Genomic DNA, 27950 nt, shown 5'->3' with positions numbered 1-27950 from the left:
TATTTTTATTAACAGTGGCCATGTGTTTCGACTGAAAACTAATCCGCACCACTTTTCTTTGCAGAACAACCTTAAGAAAATTCATACTACGTTTGATTGTTATTGGCTTAGTTGTGTCAGAGGAGAAGATTTTTGAAAGCAATAACATAAAAATAGGGAAAAAGTCGAAATAATGAAAATAACTACAACATGGCTGTACAGATTAACACGAAAATTTAACCGATATAGATCACATAATGCTGAATATTTTTCCACACTTCGGAATTTTGCTAAACCTAACGGTTTTGGAGATATATGCGAAAAACTTCTGTCTGACCCCTCTATTTTTGGCCATGATTTTCCACGGATCAAAAATCACCACATTAGTTCTATGCAGAATGCCGTAGGGAAAATTTATACCAAGCTTAGTTCTAATTTTTTAGATAGTGTTAGAGAAAAAGAGTATTGAAAACGATCACGGACGACGACGACCACTACGGACACCAAGTAAAGGCAATAGTTCACTGGCCCTTTGTGGCAGGAGATCTAATAAAAGTGAGTTCGATGGGTTTTTGACATGAATGAATCACATCCTGTCTGACATTTATACAGAAATCAAACGTTATCATTTCATCAAGATAAAATAAGCTTTCCTTGAATTAGGATTCAAGGCGGTACATCATTTAATGAGCTAAACTTACTTTCTGCACTTTTTATGTGAGTAATAAAGTCTGCAAAGGATTGTGTTTTGTAAGCTCTGAATTGCTTTTCTCCTGTCTCCATGACAAAAAATTCTAGAAAACAAAGATGACTGAAATGCAGTAATAATAACAGCACAAAGAAACCATCATGGCCGCAGAAAACATTTAAATATATTGTTATGTTTGTGCGGTATGAGTGTAGTACAGTGAAACTTGTCTTAACCGTACCCTTATGTGGACGTTCAGTAGCTATCTTTGTAAGAATCATGCAAAATCAAGATGTGATACAAAAAGGATATATATTTTTATTTTTGTAATTAAGTTGTTTTATGGGTCTTTAATATGAAATGTTTAATTATTCATTCAACTTTCCCTGCTCTTATGAGATAATCAACATCGAAAATCCAATAGATTGTATTTGAGTGTCCTTTACAGAGTTATCTACCTTTATTTGGAAACTTTGGTGCATTCTATATAATTTTAATCTCCTAAAAACACGGGTTTTATGATAAACTGAATGTTAATTTCTGTTTAATATGCCAATTTAAACAAAATATCAAATATGTAGGCTTTTTACCCATCAATTTCATTTTGCATGATTCTAAGATGCAGCGCTACTTAAAAGAGTAATCATAAGAACCGGGATTCGAGCAAAAAAAAAGAACGTGTTTCTACGATAATGAGCTAGATAGAGAAAAACACACACAACAAAGATTTGTAATATTCAAAATATCAATTACAAAGATACAGAAGTATATGAAAAACATGGACTCCACTTAAAAACCGGAAGTATGGACCATGTGTACCGGTTTGGTAAAATTGGTTCGGTTTAGACAGGTGTTCGGTTTACTAAGATTCAAAATGCATTGACATTGATATAAAGTGTCTAATATAGAAAGGTTTAGGATTATTCAAGTTTCGGTTAAGATAGGGTTTTAAAGCACCACTTAAACAAAAGCCCCGAGAGATTGTGGTTGAATCGTTCATCTGCACCATGGTCATACTGTCAAGCGAGAGAAATAAACATGAACAGATCATTAATATTTTTGTAGTACTACAGCTTAATCGTAAATTGATGACGTTAGGATCGTAAACCAACTATTTAGGAGATATTCAGTTCATTTTTGTTAATTTTTCAACAATTACAACAAAACAAAGCTGCAACTATTACAAAGAAATCAAGGGTGGTTACTATTTACAATTAAGGCTAAAAACCACTAATTCCACTTCCCATAGGCTTCTATGCTAATTTCACAATATTCAATGGCTTCTCTGGACTTTACCTTAACTATAACCTGCAGAGGACTATATATCAGCATGATTCTACATATGTCAGCTCACAATCCTCAGAATGGCATGTGGGGTTAGCAAACTTGCAGTGCACTACTGGCCACCGGAAGTGAAGGGTCTATAAATAGCATGGGAAATCCCAGTGTTTACACAAGATAGAGGTATATTTAAAAATCATTATGGAGATTAGGCTTCACATCACAAGAAGCAAAATGCACCTATAAAATGTACAGAAATGTTTTTCCTTTCAGAAACTGTTTAAATTTTTTACATAAGATGAGAACTTTTTTCACAGCACTATGAGGAACAGGGGTAATTTCTGCGTAGGACTATTTTTGCGTACGTTCTAAATGCTCATTGGTTGAATTGGTGGTCTGTAACCTACAAATGATGTGAAGTAACAGTTTGTCAGAAAATTCAAAAGGCAATACTTCGTTTCATGCATTTTATAATAGAAATGAAAACATTTTATAAAGATTAACAACGGAATTCATTTTGAGGAATTACATTTAAAATATTGTATCTATTTTTATTATTATTATTATTATTAACCGTAACAAAACACCAAAATAAACATGTACCTACATAGATCATGATGGAAGCGATTAAGAAATGTGTTAAATGGCGAACCTTTTACTTGATTTAATGTGCTACTACAAACAATACATTGGCTTCTGTTTAAACATACGTTAGTGTCAATGCAACAACGGTAATAAAATCAAAGCACTATTAACAAGACTTCTTTTCAACATTGACTGACTACATTCCAACATATTATTACACCTACATGTATGTACACTTAATATTTAACATGATAATTTTCCCCAAACGAAGTGAGGAATATATTGTTTTAGTTAGTATTCTTCTTCCTCTTCTTATTCTTTATATTATCATTTTCATTATCATTATCATTATCTGATTTGAATTATTCAATAGCAAAAAATCGGGCAATATCGGCCGTTTTGAAATGTTATATTGTATTATAGCATTATCAGTAAGAAACTATTTAGGTAAAACCTTTTGAGTCGTTTTTGTTAAATTAATTTTGAAAATATAGAATAGATATATCCTTTCGTTTTACTGTTAAGGCAGTAAAACTTGCGAGTGAATGAAGATTCCTGAAAAAAACCTTTTGTGAAATTTCGATTTTAATTCAAAAGCTCGGTACACGTGACTTTTTTACCAATTAAAAATATGGTCTTGTGCAGGTCCGGGAGTCAAAAGAATAGGCCTGCAGCAGCGCTAAGCTTGTCGTAAAAGGCGACTGAATAGTGCTCAGAAACCTAGCCGGGGGCTAGGCGCCCTGCCCACAGAGCATCCGGGATATGTGCCCTAAGTTGTGGAAAGGGGTACCCCTGGCGTGTTACATTCTGGGGTTGTCAGGCTATAATACGGAAAACCTGACCGCAAACCATAGTGGTGCAATGTGTTGGGGAAAATGCCACATTCCTCGCACGTTAAAGAACCCTGCTGTGGTATTCGATAGGAGCAGGAATCTTTGCCCTCCGCCACAGGAGGCTAAATTGACCGACCCTACCCATCCCTCCCTTTCATCTTGAGGCAATCAAAATTTGTCGACCCTATCATTCTTGTGTCCCGTCCCATTTTTTGTTTCATATTCATTGTCTGAATACAGCTGAAATATTGCTGCTTGAACGTAAAACCCCAACAATCAATCAATCAATCTAAAATAATGAGATAATAGTGAAAAACTATGACAGCTAAGTATAGAAATATATCCGACTTTGTTCACATACAACTCAGTGATTATTCAATAAAAAATGGAGAAAAAATAACACATTTATCACGTATGTCCTATAATAAACTCTAATTAATTCTTGTTTTCTTTTGGAGAATGGAGTTTTTCGGTTGTATGTTGAATATCTTCGAAGGCGTAAATGTGACCCTTTTAATCATTAATAAAGGGTAACGCCTGTACCTGTTATTTCAAAAGAATTTTTGTATTGTACAATTACAAACTGTTGTAAAAATCTTCGATCTTTCTACGAGAGATAATTAGCGGCAAAAGTCCTATTTAAATGAAATAGTTTAAATATAAGAGGAAAAAGACTTTGGTGAACTCCAATTTTATTTTTTAGAAAAGTAAAATAATGTAAGTTAAGGATTTTTTATATAAATTAAAAAGAAAATCTAAATGGCTAAATTAATATTTTGCAAATAATTGATCATTCTCTATTTTTTTTACATTGCAACAATTGTTACTGTTCAGTTCTCTCGAAATCAAGTTCGGTTACGTTAAAATTCAAAAGTATGTTCACTCAAGGTTATCTGTGAGAGTAACATAATATTATTATTTTATATTATTTCAAACACCATTAGTTAATTGCATATGGTATAAAAGAATGTTACATTTAATAGGTATGATCTACCTTTAAATTAAGACAATTCGTTATTACCAGAATTGATTTGTATGTAGATATATTCTGAGTTGTATAATGTTACGAAAAAATTTACATTATTAATATGAAAAGGTGTGATAGGTTCTCTTACTTACCAGTTATACCTCTTTGTTTGTCGTATTGTTCCTGTAGCCCTTTTGCTTCAACAGTGTTGATTTCATTGTTTCTTAAAGTTTGTAGTCGAGAGTTAAAAGACTTGTCTATTGTCAAACCAAGATAACTATCGATTCTAGCACTTATATCCGCCATATCACGGAAAAAATCTTCGAATTCCTGTTCACTTATACTTGCCTCAAACTTGTGGAAAAATTGGTTTCGCTTCAGGCGAAGTCGTTGAGCATCATCACCAATTTTTATTTCAGATGAAATTGGATTTGAATTCCATCCTCTTGTTGGTGGGTCAATGAAAATGTTTGTATAGTTTGTGATAATTTTAAAAATTAGTGTAAGATCGAGTTCAGAATAGTCGTCCGAGGTCAACGATTGAATAACATGATGATCGTCAAGAGTTAATTTATGTTTAAATCGTTTGTCATTTTGAATTAAAGCATACATAGTTGTTGCAGGCATTCCTGATTTTACTAGTATTCCTTGAAGCATTTTTGGAAATTCGTTCATCACTATGAAAGCACATTGTAAGCATCGTAGATTGTTTTCAGAATAAGTATAAAGATTTTCTGGGTCTCCTGGATTTTTTCCTAAAAAAGATCACTGACATATGTGTGAAGTTCGAATTATAGCTTCAGCATAGAATCAATGTTATATGTTAAAGATATATATATATAAGTCTAAAGGAATCTGCCAACCAGCAAACTTAATGGGTATCGGATCGTCAAGTCATGAACATGCAGCACAAACAAAAAAATTATATAAGTCTAAAGGATTGTACAACGATACCGATAAAGATGTTAATACAGTATAATAAAATATATAATGAGCAAAATTTTCAGTCAACAAATGACCTTCTTCAGTGCCTTAACTGGCTTAAGTAAACTGAGTGTGTATGAAAGTTAATGGTCTGTGAACACAACTCACTGCCTAATCAGGTGAATACCTGTGACGTGTAACATTTTATCGACAGTAACAAAGATCTTGAACATTGTGTTATAGACATACGTTGTGTGTTGATCTTGAATACTGAACCATAAAACTAAAAATATTTACAGACGCTGTTATAAGAAACTATACAAAATAGGAAGAACTTAATGTTTTTTGTTAAAACCGTGTGGATGTAAAACACGGAGTTCTTTTATCCAAAATCCCTCCCGCTTCAATCTCTGCAGATCGCTCCAGATCATGTTTTGTTCCACGATGAAGATTTTCATTTTGTTGAAATCATCGAGGCAGTGGTTAGGTGTGTACAGATATCAGTATAGTTACTGTAGCTAAGTAACGTTATCGTGACGTTACTTAAATGAAGGGGAGATAATTCAATTAAAGGGTTAGAATTTACAATATATATATATTTTTGAATATCTGGTTTGTGCTATTATTCCCAATACTTGGAAACCTACATATGCCTTAACAATATCGTCCAATTAATTAGCTGTTGTGTAAAATACGTTGAAGCTGTATTATCCAAATAAAAAAAGTTATGTCTGAATAATTTAATTTCACTAAAAGGCCTGCTGATTGGATACAAATTTTGTACATCAACTTATCAATGCCTTCTTCTAATATATACATTTGAATAATACATACTTATGACATTTACAATTATTATTTACGAAGTTACTATAGAGACAAACAAATATGTAGTGACCCACAAACATAGATGCATGCAGTGGGGATTAAGCATGAATAAAATTAGTCAGGCATATCGAAAATTATTTACTCAAATCGAATGTATTATGTTTAAATGAGTTATAAGTGGAATATTTCAAGACACACATGCATCAATGTTGCAGTGGAACATGATAAAAATAAACACAAGTAGTGCTCACGATATACCCTACGAGCTGAATGTAACGACATTATATTACTCATGTGAAAACCGCTTAGTAGCTTCAATGAACGTTTTAACATAAATAAAAATCAATGAGTTAAACTCATCAAGTGGTGCATACTTGAAAATAACCCGAAAATATAACAAACATTCCGTAAATGATTTCTTATGAATCAAGGATAGGGATATATAATCTAAAATGCGAATATAAAGGTGCTTCGGATACACGAAAGGTTTCAGAAATAATTTATGTATCTGTAAATATTGGTTTTGACCGACAACAATGATGTTCCCTTTTGAAAAAAGTATATAAAAAAGTTTTAAAGTGTTCATTTTGTGCAAAATACAAAAACGTACCCGCCATCTTGTTTTCTACATCAAGGTATCAAATACACTAATTCTATAAATAATTTGTGATAAGCACATGCATATCATTTACATAGATCATAAAATAAATACTTTTTATCAGCTTTCATAGTACAACTTCAAAACCAAATACGTGTTACTTTGTCCTGAATAATGATAAAATCATACAAACCAAGATTCATTGAACATTAACTTTAACTAGTTTAAAAAGTTTAAAGATTTTATCTACAGTAGTTGCGTGGACCTGAATTTGAATTATTAGTAAATACATAGAGAATATGACAATGTTAACACTATAAAGGATTTCCAACAAAAACACATTTTTGTTATTCTCCATAGCTTTATCTTATTCATGTTCTATTGACATGGTGCGTTCGATTCGACTGTGGTAAGCATATAATTTTTGAAAAGATTTAAAAGGTTTAACACTATGTTAACTTGGACCCATACTTCATTTTTAGTGCCCCGTGCAGGTCCGGGTGTCAAAAGAATAGGCCTACAGCAGCGCTGAGCTTGTTGTAAAAGGCGACTATATAGTGCTCAGAAATCTAGTAGCCGGGGCTAGGTGCTCTGCCCAAAGAGCAACTGGGATGTGTGCCCCAGGTGGTAGAATGCGGTACCCCTGGCGTGTTACATGCTGGGGTTGTCAGGCTATAATACGGAAAATCTGACCGCTAACCATAGTGGTGCACCGTGTAAGGAAAGATGCCACATTCCTCGCACGTTAAAGAACACTGCTTTGGTATTCGATAGGAGTAGGAACCTTTGTGCTCCGGCACAGTAGGCTAAATTGCCCGACCCTACACATCTCTCCCTTTTTCTAGTGGCGATCAAAATTTGTCGACCCTATTATCCTTGTGTCCCATCCCGTTTTTCATGTCATCATAATCATTTCATGTTCATTTTATGATCCATTTCATGTTCAACGCCTGAATATAGCTAAAATATTGCTGCTCGGGCGTTAAACCCCAACAATCAATCAATCAATTTTAGTAAAAACAAATAAGTTGTATCTATCAGTTTTCAAGATTTGTTTTATGTTACAGTGAAATCAGTCAACCTGAACCCTGAAAATCGGCTTGGTAATCAGGTGATCTACACTTAATCAATTCAATTTGTGCACAAGGCGTCCAATCAAGTCTTAAAGTACCCTATGAACCAGGTGACCTACATTGACACGTTCTGGGTTGCAAATAATGTCGAACAACTACCTTAGTCAAATATGACAAAAGATGGCGAATCTTAACACAGAAAGCTTCTCCACTTTCTCATATATAGTCTCCGACCAGAGACCTATCATGTCACAAATATTCTGCAAATCAAACGAATCAAATAGTTCAGTAAAATAGTTAATCTGTACCTCGGTTGTATAGTCAGGATATGACAAAAATAATTTCGATCCAACACCGAATTCAAAAAGCGGTTCCTGAATACTGTGAAAGTACTATAATTGTCCATGGGGCATCAATTGTTTGTGTTTTTCGTGGATCTGATGAACCAAAATATTTGGTTCCCAACGAAAAGGAAAATTGGTACCCACGGATAAATTTCCTTCCACAGTAACTAAGATAACACTCGTTTACTTTCGACATTCTACTTGTCACGAAAGTCGGAGACGTAATCGGTAATTTAATTTTTAGCAGGGAAGGAATTCATAATCACACATGGCAAAATTATTAACATTAATAACAAACAGACTAAAATCTGACCTTTAAAAATATTTGAAAAATTTGTTGAAAAGCCAGGCATATCCGTCATACTTCTTTCCAGCAATAAGTTCATATTTGAAAATTTGTGTAATACATGTAACATTTCATTCCATTAACACAAACCTGAATGGGGATCATGACATAATTATAACATAATGTTGTCAGTACTTTTTTGTAAATGAAATGTTTTAAATATTCTATATATGTCCTTTAAAATAAGCGGTATTTTTGTTAACGCCGTTTGGAGCGATCCGCTTTATATTACAACACCAGATAACATCGTTCTTTGATTAAAAAAAATAAACAAATTAAAAGTGTGTTGCATGTCACCATATCTGTTTCTTTTCTCTTCTCTCATATAAGTTGTTTTCCATTTTTCCAAGCATTATAACGTACGTGTCGCCGTTCTGCTCACCTACACAATACAATATCTGGAAATTTGATTAGCTGGCATCCTATTTGTTTTAGTTCTGTCAAACAAAGAGCAACAGCTATCATGTTGCCAGATTCATGCACATGTACCATTTAAATTAACGAAATGTCTGTCAACGGTAGCATTTTTTCTCTGTATCATGCGTTTTAAATATGTCCAATAGCTAATTTCATCGCTATTTCATACAGTTGCATTAAAATAGTAATTACCGCATTGTATTTAAAGATTTGACTTTGGCAATTTTCCGGTGCCATTGAAATTAATTCACAACTGACGGTTATAAATTTCAAATACAACAGTTATCTCTTAATTGTGAAATAGTTTACTTTGATAATGTATTTTCGCAGTCCACAGTTCAAATAATGTCAAACTAAAAATTTGACATTATTTCAATTGTTGAATGCAGACCAATCGACTTTAAATATCTCACTGTACCAGGTGAAGATTAAAAATATAATTTTATTGTATGTTTGTTTATCTGGGCAAACAAGGATGTCTTCCAAATGAAAAACAAACAATTAAATTAGATTATGAATGTTGAAAATTGAAGTATACATGCTGCTTATATTTTTTTGAAATTGACTGCGTACTTGCATACTGCTACCTATAAAGTATTGATATAAGCATCACGTATTGATATCAAGACAGATATGTAAGTACCAGTCCGTACAAATACTTATACATTGGCAGAGATGATTCATGTTGTAGATCAAAACAAAAGAAATGATCTACGAGTGTTAAGAAACTGTGAAGACTATTTTGTCTATCCTTAATTCTTGTAAAATATTAAATTAATTCACAAATATTGCATACATATTGGAAGATACATAAATCAAATTTTATTTTTACTCCAATTCAGATTTTACTAAGTTGTTTCTTGTAGATTTTGTCCTAGATTTAATGTTTGATGTTTGTGAGTCTTGAGTTCCACTTATTTTGTTTTAAACTCGAACGTACCAATGCAAGTTGAATGCAAGTGTTGTAAAATAGATCAAGATAAGAAGAAACTTATTAAATAAAACCTGTCTAACCAAACCCTTAATTAACCAAAATCCTTACAAACTAAACACATTTGAGAGTATTTTACTATTGATTTAAATGTATTTTAAAGTTTTGAAAGCTGAAAACCTGTCCAAAGCGAAATACTTTGTTTTAGACAAGTTTCACTGTAGTATGGAGAATAAGATGGGTTTTGGTTTCCAACATCTTTTTTACTCTCGACGTACCTTCAGTAATCTCCTATTTGCTGGAATTTCTTTCATCAAATCAATTATCATCGCTTAAAATTTGATTTTGATTGACATTGTTTGTTTGTTTCTTTTTGTTATTTTGCTTTTGTTATTGTTTTTTTGTTTTTGATTTTTTTTTTGTTTTTTTTGTTTTGTTTTGTTTTTTGTTTTTGTTTGTTTGTTTGTTTTATTAGGGAGTAGTTTTTCTCCTATTTATTTTTAACATTTTGTGAACACTATTTCATACCATAGCGTAACAAACATTACGTAATTGAATATTTTTTTACAGCGAACTCAGATTGAATTTGAATTAACCATTCACACATTTTTCATTTAGCAGGAATATACCGATTCAACCACAGGAAATCGTGTTTAGGTTTTTCTTTAAGTTTAAGTGTCTCATAGTATATGGAAGAAGAAAAACAATAACAATCAAGAAGAACCTTTATCTTCTACATTTACTGGACAAGGTCAAGCATTTTCACTAGTAAACTTTGAACTTACTGGTAGAGTAGGAAACAGTGGTCCTTTTCACAAAAATTCGTATGAGTAAAATTAGTCGTACGTTATGACGTCACAATACTTTATATACTATGACGTCATAACTTACGACTAATTTTACTCTTACGGTTTTTTTCGAAACCGTAGACCATGTGAGTTATTGCCATCACTTGGCGTCCGTCGTCGTCGCTAACAATTTTTTCTAAACACTTCTCCTCATATATCTCCAAAATTGTTAGATTTAACCAAATATTGACACGAATAAAAGTGTTCATCATGATGAGATCTATCTGTGGTAAAATTTTTGTGTTAATTTTTGAAGCCGTAATGGAGTTATTGCCCTTTTTGTCGTTTTTTTTTTTTTTTTTTTTTTTTTTTTGTTGCTATTTTTAATGTTATTTCTTTCAAAATTCTTCTCCTCTGACCCAACTAGACCAATTGTAACCAAACTTGGCATGAAGGTTACTTAGGGTATCATGCGTAGAACTGATATGGGGATTTTTGATCCGACGAAAAACATGGCCGTTGTTACTAAAAACAGAAGAAAGGGGTCAGACAATAGTTTTTCAAATATATCTCCAAAACCGATAGATTTAGCAAAATTATTTCTATAGCTGAAATGACCTTAATATAAGGCCTACAAAAGTCTTCAAGGTTCAAAGTTGTCAGGTGACTCCTTGTAAGAGTTATTGCCTTTGAAAGATGAAAAATGACAGGTATTTTATTATTTTTTTTTTTTTTTTACAGTTTACAGCCAATATCTTGAAAACTGTAATAGATAGGAAGAAAATTTCTATCGCTGAAATGATCCTCATGATATTCCTACCAAATATTTATTGAGTCAAAATTGTTGGACAACTCCTTGTTAAAATTATTGCCCTATCAGACAAACTTTAACTTGGTGAGCGATTCAGGCTCCTGCGAGCCTTTTGTGTCAAACCAGTTCTGGATATTTTTATAACACCTGCATCCTGCCTTTTTATTTTACCCAATTGTTCGTTTTGGATTATTTTTAGCCATACATTTTGTACATCATCGTCCCGACTTTTTTTTATTTCAAATTGGACGTAACCTCCCAGTCCCTCGTCAGAGAATATCAAATGGTCACTCTATTGTGTTTCTTCAGGAGCATTTTAGTTTCAGGTTTTACCTGTCTCATAGTTGTTTAGGATTATATTGGCTCTATAAATTTTGATACAAATTTGAACAGGTTGCATCTGTGCGTAAGCCCAGTGCAGATCCGGGTGTTAAAAGAATAGGCCTACAGCAGCGCTAAGCTTGTCGTAAAAGGCGACTAAATAGTGCTCAGAACCTTAGCCCCTAGGGCGCTCTGCCCACAGAGCAACTGGGATGTGTGCCCCAGGTGGTGGAATGGGGTACCCCTGGGGTGTTACATGCTGGGGTTGTCAAGCTATAATACGGAAAACCTGACCGCACACCATAGTGGTGCATCGTGTTGGGAAAGATGCCACGTTCCTCGCACGTTAAAGAACCCTACTGTGGTATTCTCCCGGAGTAGGAACCACAGGGCTCCGCCACAGGAGGCTAAATTGCCCGGCCCTACCCACCTCTCCCTATTTCCAGTGGCAATCAAAATTTGTCGACCCCATTGTCCTTGTGTCCCATCCCTTTTTCATTTCATCATCATTTCATATTCATTTTATCATCATTTTCATGTTCATCGTCTGAATATAGCTGAAATATTGCTGCTCGGACGTTAAACCCCAACAACAAACAAAACAAACATCTGTGCGTAATACATTTTATTGTTAATGAAAATTCGTCAATATAAACTTAATTTTTTTATAAAATTTTCATCAACCATGTCAGTATTCTGTTGTAGCTCTGTGGAAAACTGATGTTGATAAAATTATTTCAAAGACATGGACATAGGGCCGGTGCAAGGCACGGTGTTGTCTTCTTTTTTTACCATTGTAAGTTGACAATCTTCCCTTATGACTTCACAGTCATCTGGTACTGATACAGATTGGCCTACAGTCCTGAAAAAAGTGTTTTATGATCAATATGAAACATAAATGTGTCAAAATTTTAAACATGACTCAGATATAATTCGATCAAAATTTCAAACTCCAAATATAATTCTCCTGATTTGGAGAAAAATAACATGATTCCATGTTTGGGAATTTTAAACCATGTTTGGTTATTTGGAACAGCTTTTAAACATTTTGTATATGATTTATACAGATTACAGTTTGCAGGTAGAATTTCTTTATTAGAAAAAGTCCCATTTATGATACTTTTTACAATAGAAACTTTATGGGTATTTTGTGATTTTAAAGCGAAAATATTCAATACATCGCATATATATAAAGTTTTGTTTGGGTTTGAAATTTGTGCATATTTCATACACTTGGAGACAGTTTGTAGTTACAAAAATTACATAATACAACTACAGTTCATCATACAATCCTTAATACACACAATTTTGATTGAAAGTAGTTAGTTCAAATGCGTGTTAGTAGGATTTCGACATCATATCATTATGCGTGTGAGTTGGATTTCGACATCATATCATTATGCGTGCTAGTAGGATTTCAACATCATATCATTATGCGTGTGAGTAGAATTTCGACATCATATCATTATGCGTTTTAGTAGGATTTCGAATCATATCATTATGCGTGCTATTAGGATTTCGACATCATATCATTATGCGTGTGAGTTGGATTTCGACATCATATCATTATGCGTGCTAGTAGGATTTCAACATCATATCATTATGCGTGTGAGTAGGATTTCGACATCATATCATTATGCGTTTAAGTAGGATTTCGAATCATATCATTATGCGTGCTAGTAGGATTTCGACATCATATCATTATGCGTGTGTGTTTGTTTGCTTGTTTAGTATTTCGATAAAACATTTACGTACGAGCAACACTGGCCTCCAGATGTTTGGCAGGTACACCTTTCACACCGTGGTTCTCCAAATTTCCGAGATTCTCCAACTGACAGATAAATATTCCCCGGAAAACTGCATCGATTATCAACAGACTCTAAACAAATATTTAATAATGAGTGCGGTTTTACATAGCTTTTAGTAATTTTAGTATATAATGATTATTTTTTCATGATAGTCTGTAATTCAAATACAACCTACAACCTACAAACATGATATAACAGAATAGTAGACCTTAAGGTTCGCTTTTCATTTTCAGCCATTTTTTGTCAGATTTTTCTTTGGTCAGTGTTTTTAATAGGTAAAACCTACTAAGACAAAACCTATGGATAGTCAAAAGAAGTCCTTTTCCCGCCGAAATTTCAAATGCTTATATCTAAAAAACGAGCCCTCTGACCAATCTATTTTTTCTTCTTGTATTGTTCTAGCGTATATAAATGATTTCTGAACCCTTTGAAGTCCTTGTTTTTCTTAAATAGGGAGCGAACATCCTTAAATTTAGAATTCAAATTTAAATATAATCTATATGTGAATAGAAAAAACCTAGAAAATACATCTAGACTATGAAGGATGACATTCTTGTCTACCAGAGATTTCAGAACCTTGATTTTAATGTATTACAAACCAATACTTTTCGCCGATTTAAAAGTCGAGTGTAGAAACTACCAAACCAAATGTGAATGAAAATTCTATATAATTATTAAGATAGTTTCTGTGGACTAAATATACATCGGAATGGGTTTTTATTTTAATTGACTAAAACAAGAGTATTTTTTCTACATTAAACATAAAGATATTGATATTAAATATTTTTTTACCTATCAAACAATGTGTAAACGATGGTTGCACAATTTTTAAAACATGATGGTTTCTTTCCATTAATAAACTTTTATATATTTTTTCCTAATATCCTTATATTTTTCACCCTCTAGTATAATGTGGTATTCATCCTCAATTGTTCTTCACACATATTACAATATCTATATTGTCGATCTACATTATAAAATCTACCAGTTTCTATATTTAAATTATCTGCGAATTTTCTGTATCTGCATAAATTTTAACATATTTTGTTAGAAAGTTAAGAGATGATAACGCATACGTGTTTGCAAAATTGCCCGTATATCTGATCAGGATAAAAATACGTAATTAACTTTCAAAGATTTTTTTCTGTAGCAATGGAAAATATAATATAGTATTCTGTATTAATGAAAAATGGAAAATTTGTTTCCTGTCAGCATTGCAAGAGCAGAATGTTAAGGTAAATGTGCCACACATAGAAACATATGGTTTGCATCGTATGATTATCATATAAATCGAGCACCATAAGATAATCGTATGTTTCGGTTTACATTTGGTTATTGCATGATTATCAAATGTGTTCAAGCCAAAATTAACATGAGAATCATATGATAATCATATGGCTATCATATGTTAAATATCGTATGATTGTCATATGATTGCCATATGGTTATCATACGAATCGAGCACCAAATGATTATCATATGTGACACATTTGGCTGTGTACAGATTGTAATACCAGAAAATTTATAAATATTTCAGTTGAATAAATGTTAACCATAGTAGGATTTCATAATTTGTTTCAGTAAACGAGAGTATCTTTGTGCATGGTACAAAACATTGTATTTAAAATATTAGTAAGACATTGATTACAGCTAAGTGAAATTTGGTTAAAAACGTCTATCATTTTTTAAGAAAATTACCGAATGTCAATATCAATATGTTCAAGGTAAAGAGATAAAGGATACTACAGACACTGTGAAGTCAGCCTCATATTTTGACCTACACTTAGAAATCAATGGAAAAGGAAATCTATTGACCACACTTTACGACAAACGTGATGACTTTTCATTCAAAATTGTCAACTTTCCTTTCATCTGTGGCAACATCCCTTCAGCACCTGCGTATTGAGTGTTCACATCACAACTCATACGTTATACCAGAGCTTGCCGAAACTACGCAGACGTCTTGTATCGCGGTAGAACTCTAACAAATAGGCTTCTGGAACATGGTTATATTGCTACAATATTGAAGTCATCACTACAGAAGTTTCATGGTCGTCATCATGAACTCGTGGATCGTTATGGTGTATCCATCTGAACCATGAAAACTGATTTATTCATACTTTTCCTTTCATCGTTTGTCTACTCCGGACTTGACTTTTTTATGAGCAACTCGGCGGGTGTTTCTAGAAAAGCAGAGGACGCATACCCTACCGGTGCACCTGGCCCATGCACCCAGTTTTTAGTGGAGTCCGAGTTACTCATTTGCTTTTATTACTTTGTATGCATGATTTTAGTTACTATATGTTCTTTGTTGTGTATGTCTGTTTTCCAGGTCTGGTCTTTGTCCATGGATTACATTCTTTTGATTACCGCTTTCAACCTGTTTATTCGTTGCGTAATAATAAAAAATGTCAATTTAAATGATCACATTTGTATAAATACTTTGAATTACATGAATTGTGAAGCATATTGAATCCAATTTATGTCAACCCTCCCTCGTGACCTCTATAATAATGGAGCAAAATATAACCGTGCATGTCAGGACATCTTTCTTTGACGTAAATTTATTTACTAGATTGTTGAATTATAGAAATATTAACAAATACTCATACGGCTTTTGAATAATAAATATTACATTACCTGCATAGGATTCACAAGAGCTGTAACTTTGTTTGACAAGGACTCCAACGATAAGTAATACTCCGAACCAACGCATGGTGATTTTGTTTTGGAAATCAGACTACTGTTGAATGTCTTCGTAAGTCATCCAGGTATTATTTATAGTGGTTATCGATTACGCTTTGATAGAGAGGCTGGTTTTGAATAAAAAAAATAAATAAAGATGATGCAGATGTGAAATTATCAATCCATCTAAGAACTTGGCAGCAAACTTGTATAAAGAATTTCTATTCTTAAGCAAGCACAGTTCAGGGGCAGGGAGATAGAAATCTGAATTGCGCATAAACACGATCACTATTTACAAGATATAACTATTAACAATAGTCTTTTTTCATATTCACGGAATGCAAGCCATTTTAGCAAGTTTTTGAAAGGGAAGTAACCCACCAACACCCGACAACCTGGTTGACGGTCTAATTTGGAGAAAGGGAAAACGGTAAACATTTTTCTTGAAAACTATTTTCATTTCGGTAAGTACCTGAATGGTTTGAAAAAAGTTATTGAGAAAATATAGAAGTATCCAAGTACTTGCCACGTCTCTAATAAATTGAACATTGACAGTAAACCAGATTGTCCGATGACAACTGTGTAGAAAGTTACTCCCCTTTGATTAAAATCTTTAAAAACGAAACCAAGGTCGGAAATATGATTAAAGGTCCCTTTATTCAAAGATGTTTGTTTTGTACGACTTGTAAATGATGAACAAATGAAACTTTGTAATTAAGTACATGTCCACCAAGGAATCATGCATCATTTGAATTTCGTGGTTCTTTTGAAAATTGTTGTTGACAAGTTAAACTTATCTCCCTCTCCACGTAGTTTTTTTCCTGATAAGACGAAAGTTAATCTGAAAACTGAAAAAAGTCTTATTATTTTTTGTATTCATGAAATACCCCTAAAATCATTCATAGGACATATACTAAAATTAAAACTATTCATCACGAGATCGGTATCAGTTTATTGTCTTGTCTATTTGTCTATTCCTGTAAGAAATGATTTTTTTTTTTGGGGGGGGGGGGCGGGCGGATGTTCATGCATTTCTTTCCTTTTTGTCTTTTTAAAGGTTTTTTAAGTCGTAATTAAAGTGCATTTTTGCAAAATAAACCATAAGTTGGGTTTTAAAAAAATATAATGATCTTTACATTGACCAGTAGCACATTTGACTTATTCATCGGAAAATAATATGATTTGGATGCAAAATAAGGAAATACTTTTTTTCAATATCATCTGTTGCACAATTTATCACTTAGTCTTATTACATAAGATGGGACATCAATGTCGTTATTCTAGAAAAAATATTTACTTTTCGCGGTTGATTAAATTATAATCATCATTTAATATCACCACGTGGAAGATGAAAGTGTATTGTACGTTAGTTTGATTGGTTTATTCCTTGTCTCTTTTTTGTGTGATTATTTTATATACATTGGTTAAGGCAAAAAAGTTACTAATAAGTAATAATGACGTACTTATTATTATAATGATTATTATTTTTAACATCCTTTTTAACATTAACTTTTTCACTTTTACATTAAGTCATATTAAAAAGACTGGCCAAATACATACCTTTATTCTAGGAAATATTTGCTTTTCCCAATTGATTACATAATAAATTGCTGGTAGTTAGTAACAATTGTAGGATGAGAATTGTTATTTTTGTTTTTTTTTTCTTTTGCTTGTTTTGTTTTTTTTATGCAGTGTCTGTCTGTTCTCTCTTTGATTTTATTTGTTGGCTATTGGGTTTCCAGTGTTTATTTTTTTTCAAATTATGAAGGTAGAATAAATTATCTTCTTTTATGTTTTTAAATACAAAATACAGAATATCCATAAACATGTACGTTATTTAAAAAATGCTTTTTAACAAGACAATTTTTGTTTTGTTTTTTTTTTATTTCATCATCTGTTGCATTTTTTTTTGCATTTAGTAATAACAATAGAGGTTGGATTGAACGATCCTAGAAAATATTTGCTTCCTCGAGTGATTAATTTTGAACTGATAATACAAGCAACATGTGTGCAAACTCATATGCAAATACAAATAAAAAAGATACCAATGCCCGCATCCTAATGCTTCATCTATACTCTTTCGAACACCTATATGTACTATCTTTGAATAAAAGACTTAACTGCATGTTACTTAAGATATATATCATTAGAAATGTCTCTGAATAAAGCAAATATTGATAATAAATATGGCAAATAGTAAACTTAATACTAAAAATTACGATAAAATGGATGTTTTTTTTCATTAGTATTGTCGACTATTCGTCTTTAGATGGTGACGTCCCCCATCATATCACAATTTGTTCGATTTGCCCGTATTTGTAACAATGTTTCAGATTTTAACAGGAGGAGTCTTTATATAACCGAGAAATAACTACATCGTGGTTTTCGATATCACAAGCTCATAAAAATATTCACAATTTTTTCAACCGATACAAGGAACTCATTCTAAATACAGCTGATTACGGACAGCTCGATCCTCACCAAACAAGTTATCCAAACTGTTGAATAGGGGCATTTGTGTGGGATATAGTTATGATATTGTTGTCGAATCGTTAAGAATAACATTTTTTATCATTAACATTGATTCTCTCATAATGGACTTTACATAGAAATTAAAATGATATATTTAAAATAAGTGTTTGGCATGAGAAAGGTAGTGTCCTTATTGCATGACTTATGATGTGCCGTGATTCTCAATACCGCATGGGAAAAAGTAGAATTGATTTTATATACGATGGGAACATATCTTTTTGTAGATTTGAAATTGTCTGGACCTTGCATGTCTGTTAACTGCTAGATGGCCTTAGTTTGTACATTTGTGTAATTTATATTCCGTTTCTTTATTTTTTCCTTCGTAACAAGGGGTTCAGACCTCTTTGAACTGATTTATTTTTAGATGTGCTTAATTGTGTTTAATTTTGCGTGCAAATACGATATAGATAAAACAAACTGAATTTGAGAAAAAGGGAAAATAGTTTCTGGGTTTACGAATATGAACTACTTCTAGATTTAATTTACAATTTTATTTCTACATCGTTGTGAATAAAAAATTATCTAGGACAGAAGAATACTACACCACAAAGGAAAAACGCTAACCAGTACAAATCAACGTAGCAAGAATACAGTGCAAAAAGTTCACAAAGGGGTCTAATTTTGAGCGGTATTCAAACGAAAAATAAAGAAAAGACGTGGACCACCAATGTTTGTATTGTCCTGACGAAGGTTTTAACAAGAACATTGATCTATACATGTTGAATACCAGACAAATGGAAACTTCCTTTAAGTGTTTAATTCACACCATTTTAGCTCATTTAAAGCATGTTTCGTCCATATGGTAACGCATGGAATTACAAAATGATGGATGTCGACTTTGCAAGCTCTTACATGCCTACATTTCTCAGGATTAAGATTATTCAAAACATTCCACATATCTCTTCGCAATGTTTTTTTTTAAGCGCTGTCAGATTCTTAATCAACCGTCAATACATAACAGCTGTTACAATAAATAATCTCTTGGACAAGTTCGAAAATTAACGATGACTGGCTAATTGTTTACGAGTTATGAACTGGCGCGGACGGGGGACTGGGCCTTTGTTTTGCTGTTTATTTCTTTATATTTGTGTGTATTTTCAAGGTCATCATCATGAACATGTTGATCGAATACGTGTATCTATCTGCAGTATGAGAACCGATTTGTTCGTCGTGTCATACTTTTCCTTTCCTTTCGTCTACTCAGTTCTTGACTTTTTATGAGCAACTCGTCGGGTGTTTCTATAAAAGCAGAGGACACTTACCATACCTGTGCAACTGGTCCATGCTCCCAGTTTTCAGTTCAGAGTCCAAGTTGCTCATTTGCTTTTGTTTTTATTATTTTTGTTATTTTATGTTCTTTGTTGTGTGTGTCTGTTTTCCATGCTTGGTCAATATTCTTTGATTACATTCTTTTAATTTTCACTAGAAGCTTGTTTCTTTGAATGCCTTTTTGGCCTCTGTATATATCGTTTTGTTTTGCCTTAAGTTTACTTCTATGTCTATAGGGGCAACTTTTTTGCTGTACCTGTGAAAACTGCTCTTTTTTTAGGGCTAGCTGCAGCCTGCCCTGTGGTGTGATGGTTTTCTCTTTGTTCATTGAAGACCATGGGTAGCATTGAGTGGACATTTTTCGTAGCAGTGGGGTTGTTGTCACTTTCACATAATCATCATTTCTATTCTCGAATAACTATCGAATATGAGCGACATGCAACTGTGGATGATATTCAACTTGTGAAAAGTGCTTTATTAGTGTAAGAATATGAAACGACATGTATTGGTCTTGTCGTTGGATTGATACATTTGTAAAACGGCGATTTCTTTAAGTACCTGTCTTTGTAAGAATCATGCAAAATCTGAAAAATGTGATACACCCCAAAAAAGGCTACATATTTTTATTTTTGTAATTAAGTTGTTTATGGGTCTATACTATGAAATGTGTATTTATTCATTCAAATCTGCCTGCTCTTAGATTATCCACACTTAAAATCCAGTAGGTTCTGTTGTATTTCAGCGCCATTTACAGAGTTATCTCCCTTAATTTAGAAATCTACTGTGCAATCTATATAATTTTTATCTCCTAAGAGCACGTGTTATATGAAAAAAAACATGTTAATTTCTGTTTACTGTGACATTTCAAACAAAATATAAAAAAATAAAAATACGTAGGTTTTTTATACATGAATCACATTTTGCATGATCCTTAGCTAGAGTACTACTTCAATGGATACGTTTCGAAAATTTTGAATCTAGAAGTTCATTTTTGTAGCGTAATGATAATTCGTGGTTTAGAATTGGGTGGCGCATTAGGATTTTATTGTAAGTGTTTCTAGTTTCCAAGAAAGTCAAATATAGTCTCCGCCAGTGTTGTATATTGAATACAGCTTGCTCTTACTGAAAAATGCAATTTTGTACAATGATACCAGCATGTTTACATTTGTTGGTAGATTTAAAGCATATGAAGTGAAGGTGAGCAATTATGGCTTCACTTTTCCCCTTTATAAGGTTGTTGTTTGTAAATTAATATATCAAATTCACTTTTTAAGATAATGATATTCTATTATATAGTGAATGCAAGATTATTTCGATAGTCAGAACAAATATAGAACTTCAAATTTCACAAAAATCGTTTATTTGACCATATTTATCACATTTGCAACTGTATGACCTTTATAGAATAAATGGACGTTAATATAATTTTCAACATGAGTACCATTATATAATGCAAGTACTATCTGTATTTTTTTCTATGGTAAACAATGGATGGAGCATATAATTTGCAACGTAGGCAACTGTAACTTTGAATCTTAGTAGCAGTTCCAATATCAGTACAAGATACTAATTCGTATAACATTTTTTTTTAACCAATGCATATTGACTGGATTTCAATTGTCTACATTTTCACAGTTTAACAATAGTGATAAATCCTTGGGGAAAAGTAGAGATTATGATTGAAATTGATTTGAAAACAGGAACAGCTTTTATAAGGTTAGAATTGTCCGCTGGTTAAATTAAAATAAGGCACAGTAAATCATGGTGAAATTCCCCCAATTGAAAGGGATTGGCTCGAAGCATATTTTTTTTTAGCTTTGCTGATATTTTTATGACATCATACAAACTGGACATATTTAGTGTATCATGTAAAATAGCCATCTTTCGACAAGTGTTACGCATTTTATACGAAATTCTGCAAGTCAAGTAATTTCTTAGAATATCTGGCAAAACAGAAATTTCCGATCCGACGATGGCTTGAACTGTTGAACTGTTTCAACATACTTTGTCCGCCGATAGTGTATAAAATCCGTTAAGTATACTGTTTTGTTTTATTTGGTTTTGTTTTGTTTGTTTGGTTGTTTTTTTTTATTTGTTAAGTTTTTGTGAAGAAATAACAGTAAAGTTGACATTTGTCAAAGGACATTATATTTTTTTAAGTGTCATTCCCTGTAAGAATCAGGCAGTAGGTGTAATTTTACTGCACCATCAGGGTCAAGGAAAACAGACAAGATTTACCATATCATGCTGGACCATTGAGTTACAATTTCATTGAAAGGCACTGAAATTGAACATTTCAAGGGCAGATAACTCTGTCAAAACCTAATTTTCTAATGAAAAGTTTCTGCGCACAGCTAGTGATTCCGAGATCAAATAATGATCTGTTCAAAGATATTATAGTGTCAGATCGGTGGGGTTTTGACGTGCATGTTTCTGATTTTTTTTCCATTTTGCCTGATTCACATACACTTAATCATTTACTGACAAAAAATAGAAAAAGCAATCCTCTGAGCAAATAATAACATGTGGCAACAGGGATGTTACTGCAATGCTGCATCATTTTCACTGTGTGCACGTGTGTGTTAAAGGATTTCAGTCGTCTGCTTTTTCTATTAAAAAATCCATTTTAGTTTGAAACCCGTGAACCATGGAATAAGTATCAGGGTTCATCGACGGTGCATTTGTTAGTTTCATCATATCAGCTCCTTTTTTTTCTATTCAGCTCGTTGAAAAGCTTATCGATGTATTCAATTACAGGGAAATTATGTAAATATAGGTCTTATATTTCTGATGTACCAACTCACTTCAAATTTTGATTGTATGACTATAACAGATAGAAAAAAAAGCTGTTTGATGATTATATAATTTTTCCCGAATATTTCTTATCGGAAACAAGGCGTAGTCCATATTTTATTCTGTTGTATCCCACTCACGTCCTTTCAATAAAAGATCGTGGCTTCATCTTAATTAATAGTTTTTCCAATTTTGTGTATAATTTATTGTTTTATAACAATATTCTTAATATAAATTAGGAGTTTTAACTTTTTGTCTTAAAAATTATTTTAAGCTCATTTACAACAAAAATTAAAAATGTTAATCATTTTTTTTCGCATCAACTTAAGAGAGTGCGGTTTCTATGGTTGTCACTGTAATTTCTGCCAGATCAGATTAATTCAATGAAAACTTAGTTTTAAAGTTATTTATTTAATCTATTCGTGGAGGAGGACATTTCACGCTGTTGTCGTCTTTTCTTACAACCATTGGTAAACATCCAATATGCACCACTTCACAATTGTCAGGAATTCGATAAAGAAAACCCGGTATATATTTGTATATTCTGTGAAAAAATACCAGCAATTAAAAGGATGAAAAGAAATTGTTCCATTTTACTGGAGAAGACGAATTGAAAAAACACATATTATGCATCTATATTATGCATATTTAGAATAAACAAAATAATATGATTTGTAATCAACTTCATAGGGGATTTAGCCCCGCTGCATTATTGTCTAATTACTACAATATTTTAATCAGTTTAACCTATAGTAAATAACCAATAAATCATATACGGCAAATTGGATTTATTTCCATAGTTTCAAATCTTTCGTTATTTTTATTTAAATAAGTCACCCGTGCGCTGGTATTTTCATAATAATAACATTTCGACCTGCCTTTTTTTCGTGAAATCCCGAATTGCCCAAAGCATTATCGGTGTTAATATTAAAATATTTCCAAGTGTCTGGTACAATGACATAGTAATGATTAATGAAAAGGTATCGTACACATTAACATTTTCATTTCACATTTCAGGCTTAAAACCAGAGAGAAGCTTATAATTAGTGATTCACGCATTTCTTAATCCCAAAAATATTTTGATCGGAAATCCTAGGAAAGAGTTTGTTACATTCGACAAGAGAAAAGGATGGGATAATTGTCAGCCAGAATTGTTTCACTATCGTCAGTCAAAATGTATTCACGTTTTATAGCTTATCCAAGGAAATTAATACAGTAAGAGTTGTTTTTATGACATAACAAATGTGTTTAAACAGTTTCTCCCATTGTCCTGAGATATGATGAATCACCCTCTGTCTGGTTTTAAAGAAGACCCATACGCAAACAACATACTTGCAACAAGTGGATCCAAACATATAGCATTTACACTCTCTACATATTGGACTAGTTATATTTTTAGATTCGCCGACTGGAATTTCAATTATTTCGTCGTCGATACCCAATACATCACATTTTATTCCATTGCTGTCTACAATGAAAATTAAACAGTTTATCATATTTAACATATAAAACCAGTTAAAAAGCGTTGACAATAACTGTAATTTTTTCATTATGAAGTTAGATTATGAAGCTAGCCTCACTGCAAATTCATAATTTGTGACGCTGTCTGTCAAGATTAACAGAATTCCTTAAACTTCCAGAGCATTTGAGTTCACTACATACCTTCATTACGGAAATAAACACACAAGTTCTTTTCTACTTGTATTGAATAAAACATACATCCATATTTCACATAATTCAATGACGAATTTCGAATACGATACAATTTGCCGATATGACATTGACCAACAAATTTAGTCAGACCAAACGAATATGCGTCTACATTCTTCGATTTCTATTTTACAACTCCACACTATACACAGGGGACTGACCATTACCTCGCACCAGTGTTAACAAAATGTATTGCCCTGAACACTGAACAGTTCGAGTAATAAATTCCCTAAATTTGGAGACGACAGACAGCTACAGGTGTTAAAAATTAACCTTAAATCTACAGACATAACAAATTAGATAATTAATAGACTGACCAACTGTTCTTATGTCTAAACTAAATTGAAGGAACCAAATGCTATTTGGGGGTCAAAATAACTTCATATAATTTCAATTGAAAATAATTAAAGATACTTTTCCCTTCACAGCAATACATTTACTATTTTGCTTTAGCAGATTCCCTTTTTGTTGTAACAGTGGTATTTTTTTCTTTTTTTATACTCATTAAAAATAAGAGTCCTTGAAAATGTTATGGGAGAACTGGACTTCATTTCTTTTGTAAGTATATTTGAGTTGTTAAGTACCAGTCCATATAAAATTCAGACATTGCCAATGGTAGAGTGATTCATGGTGAAGAATAACCTACCAAACAAACGATGCTTTTTCATTCAGTCTACATATGCAATACTTTCATATAAAAATCATCTTTTCTGCTTTCAGATCTGCACTTTTTAGAAAATCATACATTCATCTCCCACTAAAATCAATCAAATCTAGCCAAAGCAAGAACGATAACTCTTAAAAAGTGCACATTCATGTACAATATTTATATTTTTTTTCTCAAAAGCTCAACAACCAAATGAAAAATAAGACTGGTTATGTGATAAGTAACTGTCTCTGAAAAAAAAGAAATAAAACTGCATTCGGTGGGTTTTCGACATGCATGAAACACTTTCTGTCTGATTTTTAAAAAGAATGCTACTTAATTTTTTTTTAATTATTGTTCCTCTGTGAAGGCAGAGATTGAAACCAATACAAAACAATCAAGTTGCAGTCTTTGTAAGAATCATGAAATTTTGTATTGTGTAATACACCCCTAAAAAGGCTACACGATTTTTATTTTTGCTATTTAGTTGTTTATGGTCAATTCATTATAATCTGTCTGTTCTTAAGAGATACTTGACAACGAATATTTAATAGCCATCTCTCTTAATTGTGAATTCTATATTACATTCATTAGGATTTATATCTCATTCGAACAAGGGTAATATGAAAAGCCACATGTTAATATATGTTAACTGTAACACTTTAAACAAAATTTCAAAAATAAAAATGTTAGGCTTTCAAACCATGTATCGCATTTTGCATGATTCATAGCTGGAGAGCTACTTAAGTTATAAGTTTCTAATGGTTCTCGCATTTATTATTTAAACTAATTTTGACCATAAAAAATCATATAAAGTTATTATTCTTTTGTAACAATGGATGTATTTCCGCATCTTAAGACATATATGCATACTCTGCAAACTGAAATTAGCTTGATAAATTGTAAACATATATTTATAATCGTTAGAACATATTAAGTTGACTTGTGCTGCTTTCAAAACGTTGGCATGTGTTTGTAGAAGAGTAATCAAGGAAACCAGGATTCTAGCAGAAATCAAAAGAATGTAATCAAAGGACAAAGACCAGACATGGAAAGCAGACAAACACAATAAAGAACATAAAATAATTAAAATAATACATACAAAGTAACAAAAGTAAAGCAGCAACTCGGACTCCACCAATAACTAGGTTATTTTTTCAAGTGTGTACCACGGGCATTGAGACTATTTCAAATAGACCGAAAAATATAACAGTCATTCCTCTTAATTTTATATAAATATGAAAATTGAACGATTAAATCATTAAAAAGGTTTGTTGACGTCACAAATATTAAAAAAAATATGTATATGAGATAATGGACAAAATTTTTTATCCAGTCAGAAACGGTGTTACCTCTGAAATTAAATTATTAGACTATTATTAAATTATATATGCAAAGATATATAGTCGAAAACACCACATTTTTAAGGAAGGTTTCTTATTATTGAACAAACTATATAAATAAACTGGTTTGAGACCATTTACACTTATACCGGTTATATAAAGTATAAACTGGCTCAAACAAGGTTATTTCGTATAACCTGTTCAGAAAAATTTCTTATAATTAATTTCTGAGGGAGGGATTCAAATACAAATATTAAAATTGGTTCGTTATCAAAACATTATTTTGAACGGAATTATATGAATCACCAATGTCCTATCAGTACCGAAGCAAGTCATATGGAATAACTTGTTTGCATATGAGAACCAACCAATACGAAAAATATTTTAAATCCCATTATGTTTTATTTTATTTTTTTTTTGAAATTCAATTTTCTGACAAATTAAAAAATTCGATTCATTTCTATAAAGTACCTGGATAGAAAATACAGTCGGAACATCCACAAATACTGCACAAAAGAAAAAAAAGTAAAACTCTCAATCCGACCATGATGATGCTTGTATTAGGTGTTAAAGTTCCGAATTCAGTGTCTGCTTGACTAAGGTAAGCTCTACAAGTTCAACAAGTTGGTAGATAAAAAACTGAGATTTTCGACATCTCTCGTATAAATGAAATAAGAAACGTCAATCATTAGCCGGACAGCCAATTAATACATGACACGTGACATATGACAAAAGAATGGGAAGGTCATACATTGTCATAGCTTGTGCACTTGATAAATAATGTTATATAATGATTCTATTGAATGCAAACCCTTGTAATATTTTTTAGATCTTCTAATTGTTTACATGAATTATATCTCAAGTCTTTTTGGTTGTGATTTATCCTTTGATGATTAAAATCAGTCTGATAAGATGGTTTAAGAAAATTGTTTTCTTCTTTAAAGTTTGACGTTAAATGCGAGTCTGGCAGCTTCATCATTCTGTTTAAAATGGAAACCAACACAAATTCGTATCATAGATAAAGATTTTATACTGATCTTATCGTTCATTGGTCAAAAGATCTCTTACCGAAAATATACATGAACATTCATTGTTCCCCTCAATTTTACCACAATTTTATAGGTTCATTGTTAGAAATAATTCTCAAATATTTCCGAAAAAAATTGCTGAAAATTTAAAAACGCTGCCATTTCTGCCTATAGGCCACAGGATTTTGGGCTCACGGAGGTAAATGTACTTCGCTGTATCGCTACAAATGAATGTATCAAGCAACTTCACAATTGTGTTTTGTGTTTCGCTCCGAAAATGACGAGTACAGTGGTCATCAGAGTAAAAACAAGCCAAATGGTTTCAGTAAATACTGACATGCGCAAATATATCTTTAAATTTCGGTAAGATTATATCTGTATAAATGGCTTCACATACTTTTATTATAAGATATTAAAAATTAGAC

The 27950-nt window shown here is 32.2% G+C and overlaps 3 protein-coding genes across 3 annotated transcripts in view; all 3 read right to left on the bottom strand.

Annotated features, from left to right (window-relative positions):
• LOC148621126 (uncharacterized) overlaps positions 1-6718 on the bottom strand; it is a 31246-nt gene extending 24528 nt beyond the window's left edge. Inside the window, exons 1-3 of the mRNA XM_088575179.1 lie at positions 6693-6718; positions 4486-5088; positions 681-773 (exon numbers count right to left, since the gene is read on the bottom strand). Of these exons, the coding sequence (XP_088431305.1) occupies positions 681-773; positions 4486-5088; positions 6693-6699 (703 nt within the window). The 5' untranslated portion in view covers positions 6700-6718. The remainder of the gene's footprint in view (positions 1-680; positions 774-4485; positions 5089-6692) is intronic.
• A 5603-nt stretch (positions 6719-12321) lies between these two features.
• LOC148621125 (prostate-associated microseminoprotein-like) lies at positions 12322-16309 on the bottom strand. Its single transcript, XM_088573961.1, has 3 exons — positions 16160-16309; positions 13467-13590; positions 12322-12573 (listed from the first exon to the last, which is right to left on the bottom strand). Exons 1-3 carry the CDS (start codon positions 16233-16235, stop codon positions 12444-12446), a joined length of 330 nt encoding a protein of 109 aa, XP_088430087.1. The 5' UTR covers positions 16236-16309; the 3' UTR covers positions 12322-12443.
• A 6880-nt stretch (positions 16310-23189) lies between these two features.
• On the bottom strand, positions 23190-27092 carry LOC148621124 (uncharacterized). Its single transcript, XM_088573960.1, has 3 exons — positions 26969-27092; positions 24131-24266; positions 23190-23342 (listed from the first exon to the last, which is right to left on the bottom strand). Exons 1-3 carry the CDS (start codon positions 27042-27044, stop codon positions 23210-23212), a joined length of 345 nt encoding a protein of 114 aa, XP_088430086.1. The 5' UTR covers positions 27045-27092; the 3' UTR covers positions 23190-23209.
• Positions 27093-27950: the final 858 nt, after the last annotated feature.

The sequence above is a fragment of the Perna viridis genome, chromosome 3, assembly GCF_037379345.1.
Source record: "Perna viridis isolate PV_CMFRI_1.1 ecotype Kerala chromosome 3, ASM3737934v1, whole genome shotgun sequence".
In the NCBI taxonomy this organism is placed as follows: domain Eukaryota; kingdom Metazoa; phylum Mollusca; class Bivalvia; order Mytilida; family Mytilidae; genus Perna; species Perna viridis.
The sequence above is the reverse complement of the archived record's forward strand: the minus strand, read 5'-3'. Positions and strand labels throughout refer to the sequence as shown.

Bases quoted from the DNA above. Each gene is read 5' to 3' on its own strand.
- LOC148621125 (XM_088573961.1), bottom strand. From the start codon at position 16,235: ATGCGTTGGTTCGGAGTATTACTTATCGTTGGAGTCCTTGTCAAACAA. The intron at 13,591-16,159 runs GTAATGTAATAT...ATATTTGTTTAG, and splicing joins CTCTTGTGAATCCTATGCAG to AGTCTGTTGATAATCGATGC. The intron at 12,574-13,466 runs GTACGTAAATGT...CACTTTTTTCAG, and splicing joins TCTGGAGGCCAGTGTTGCTC to GACTGTAGGCCAATCTGTAT.
- LOC148621124 (XM_088573960.1), bottom strand. From the start codon at position 27,044: ATGGTCGGATTGAGAGTTTTACTTTTTTTTCTTTTGTGCAGTATTTGT. The intron at 24,267-26,968 runs GTACTTTATAGA...TTTTCATTGTAG, and splicing joins CGACTGTATTTTCTATCCAG to ACAGCAATGGAATAAAATGT. The intron at 23,343-24,130 runs GTATGTTGTTTG...ATTTTTTCACAG, and splicing joins TTTGGATCCACTTGTTGCAA to AATATACAAATATATACCGG.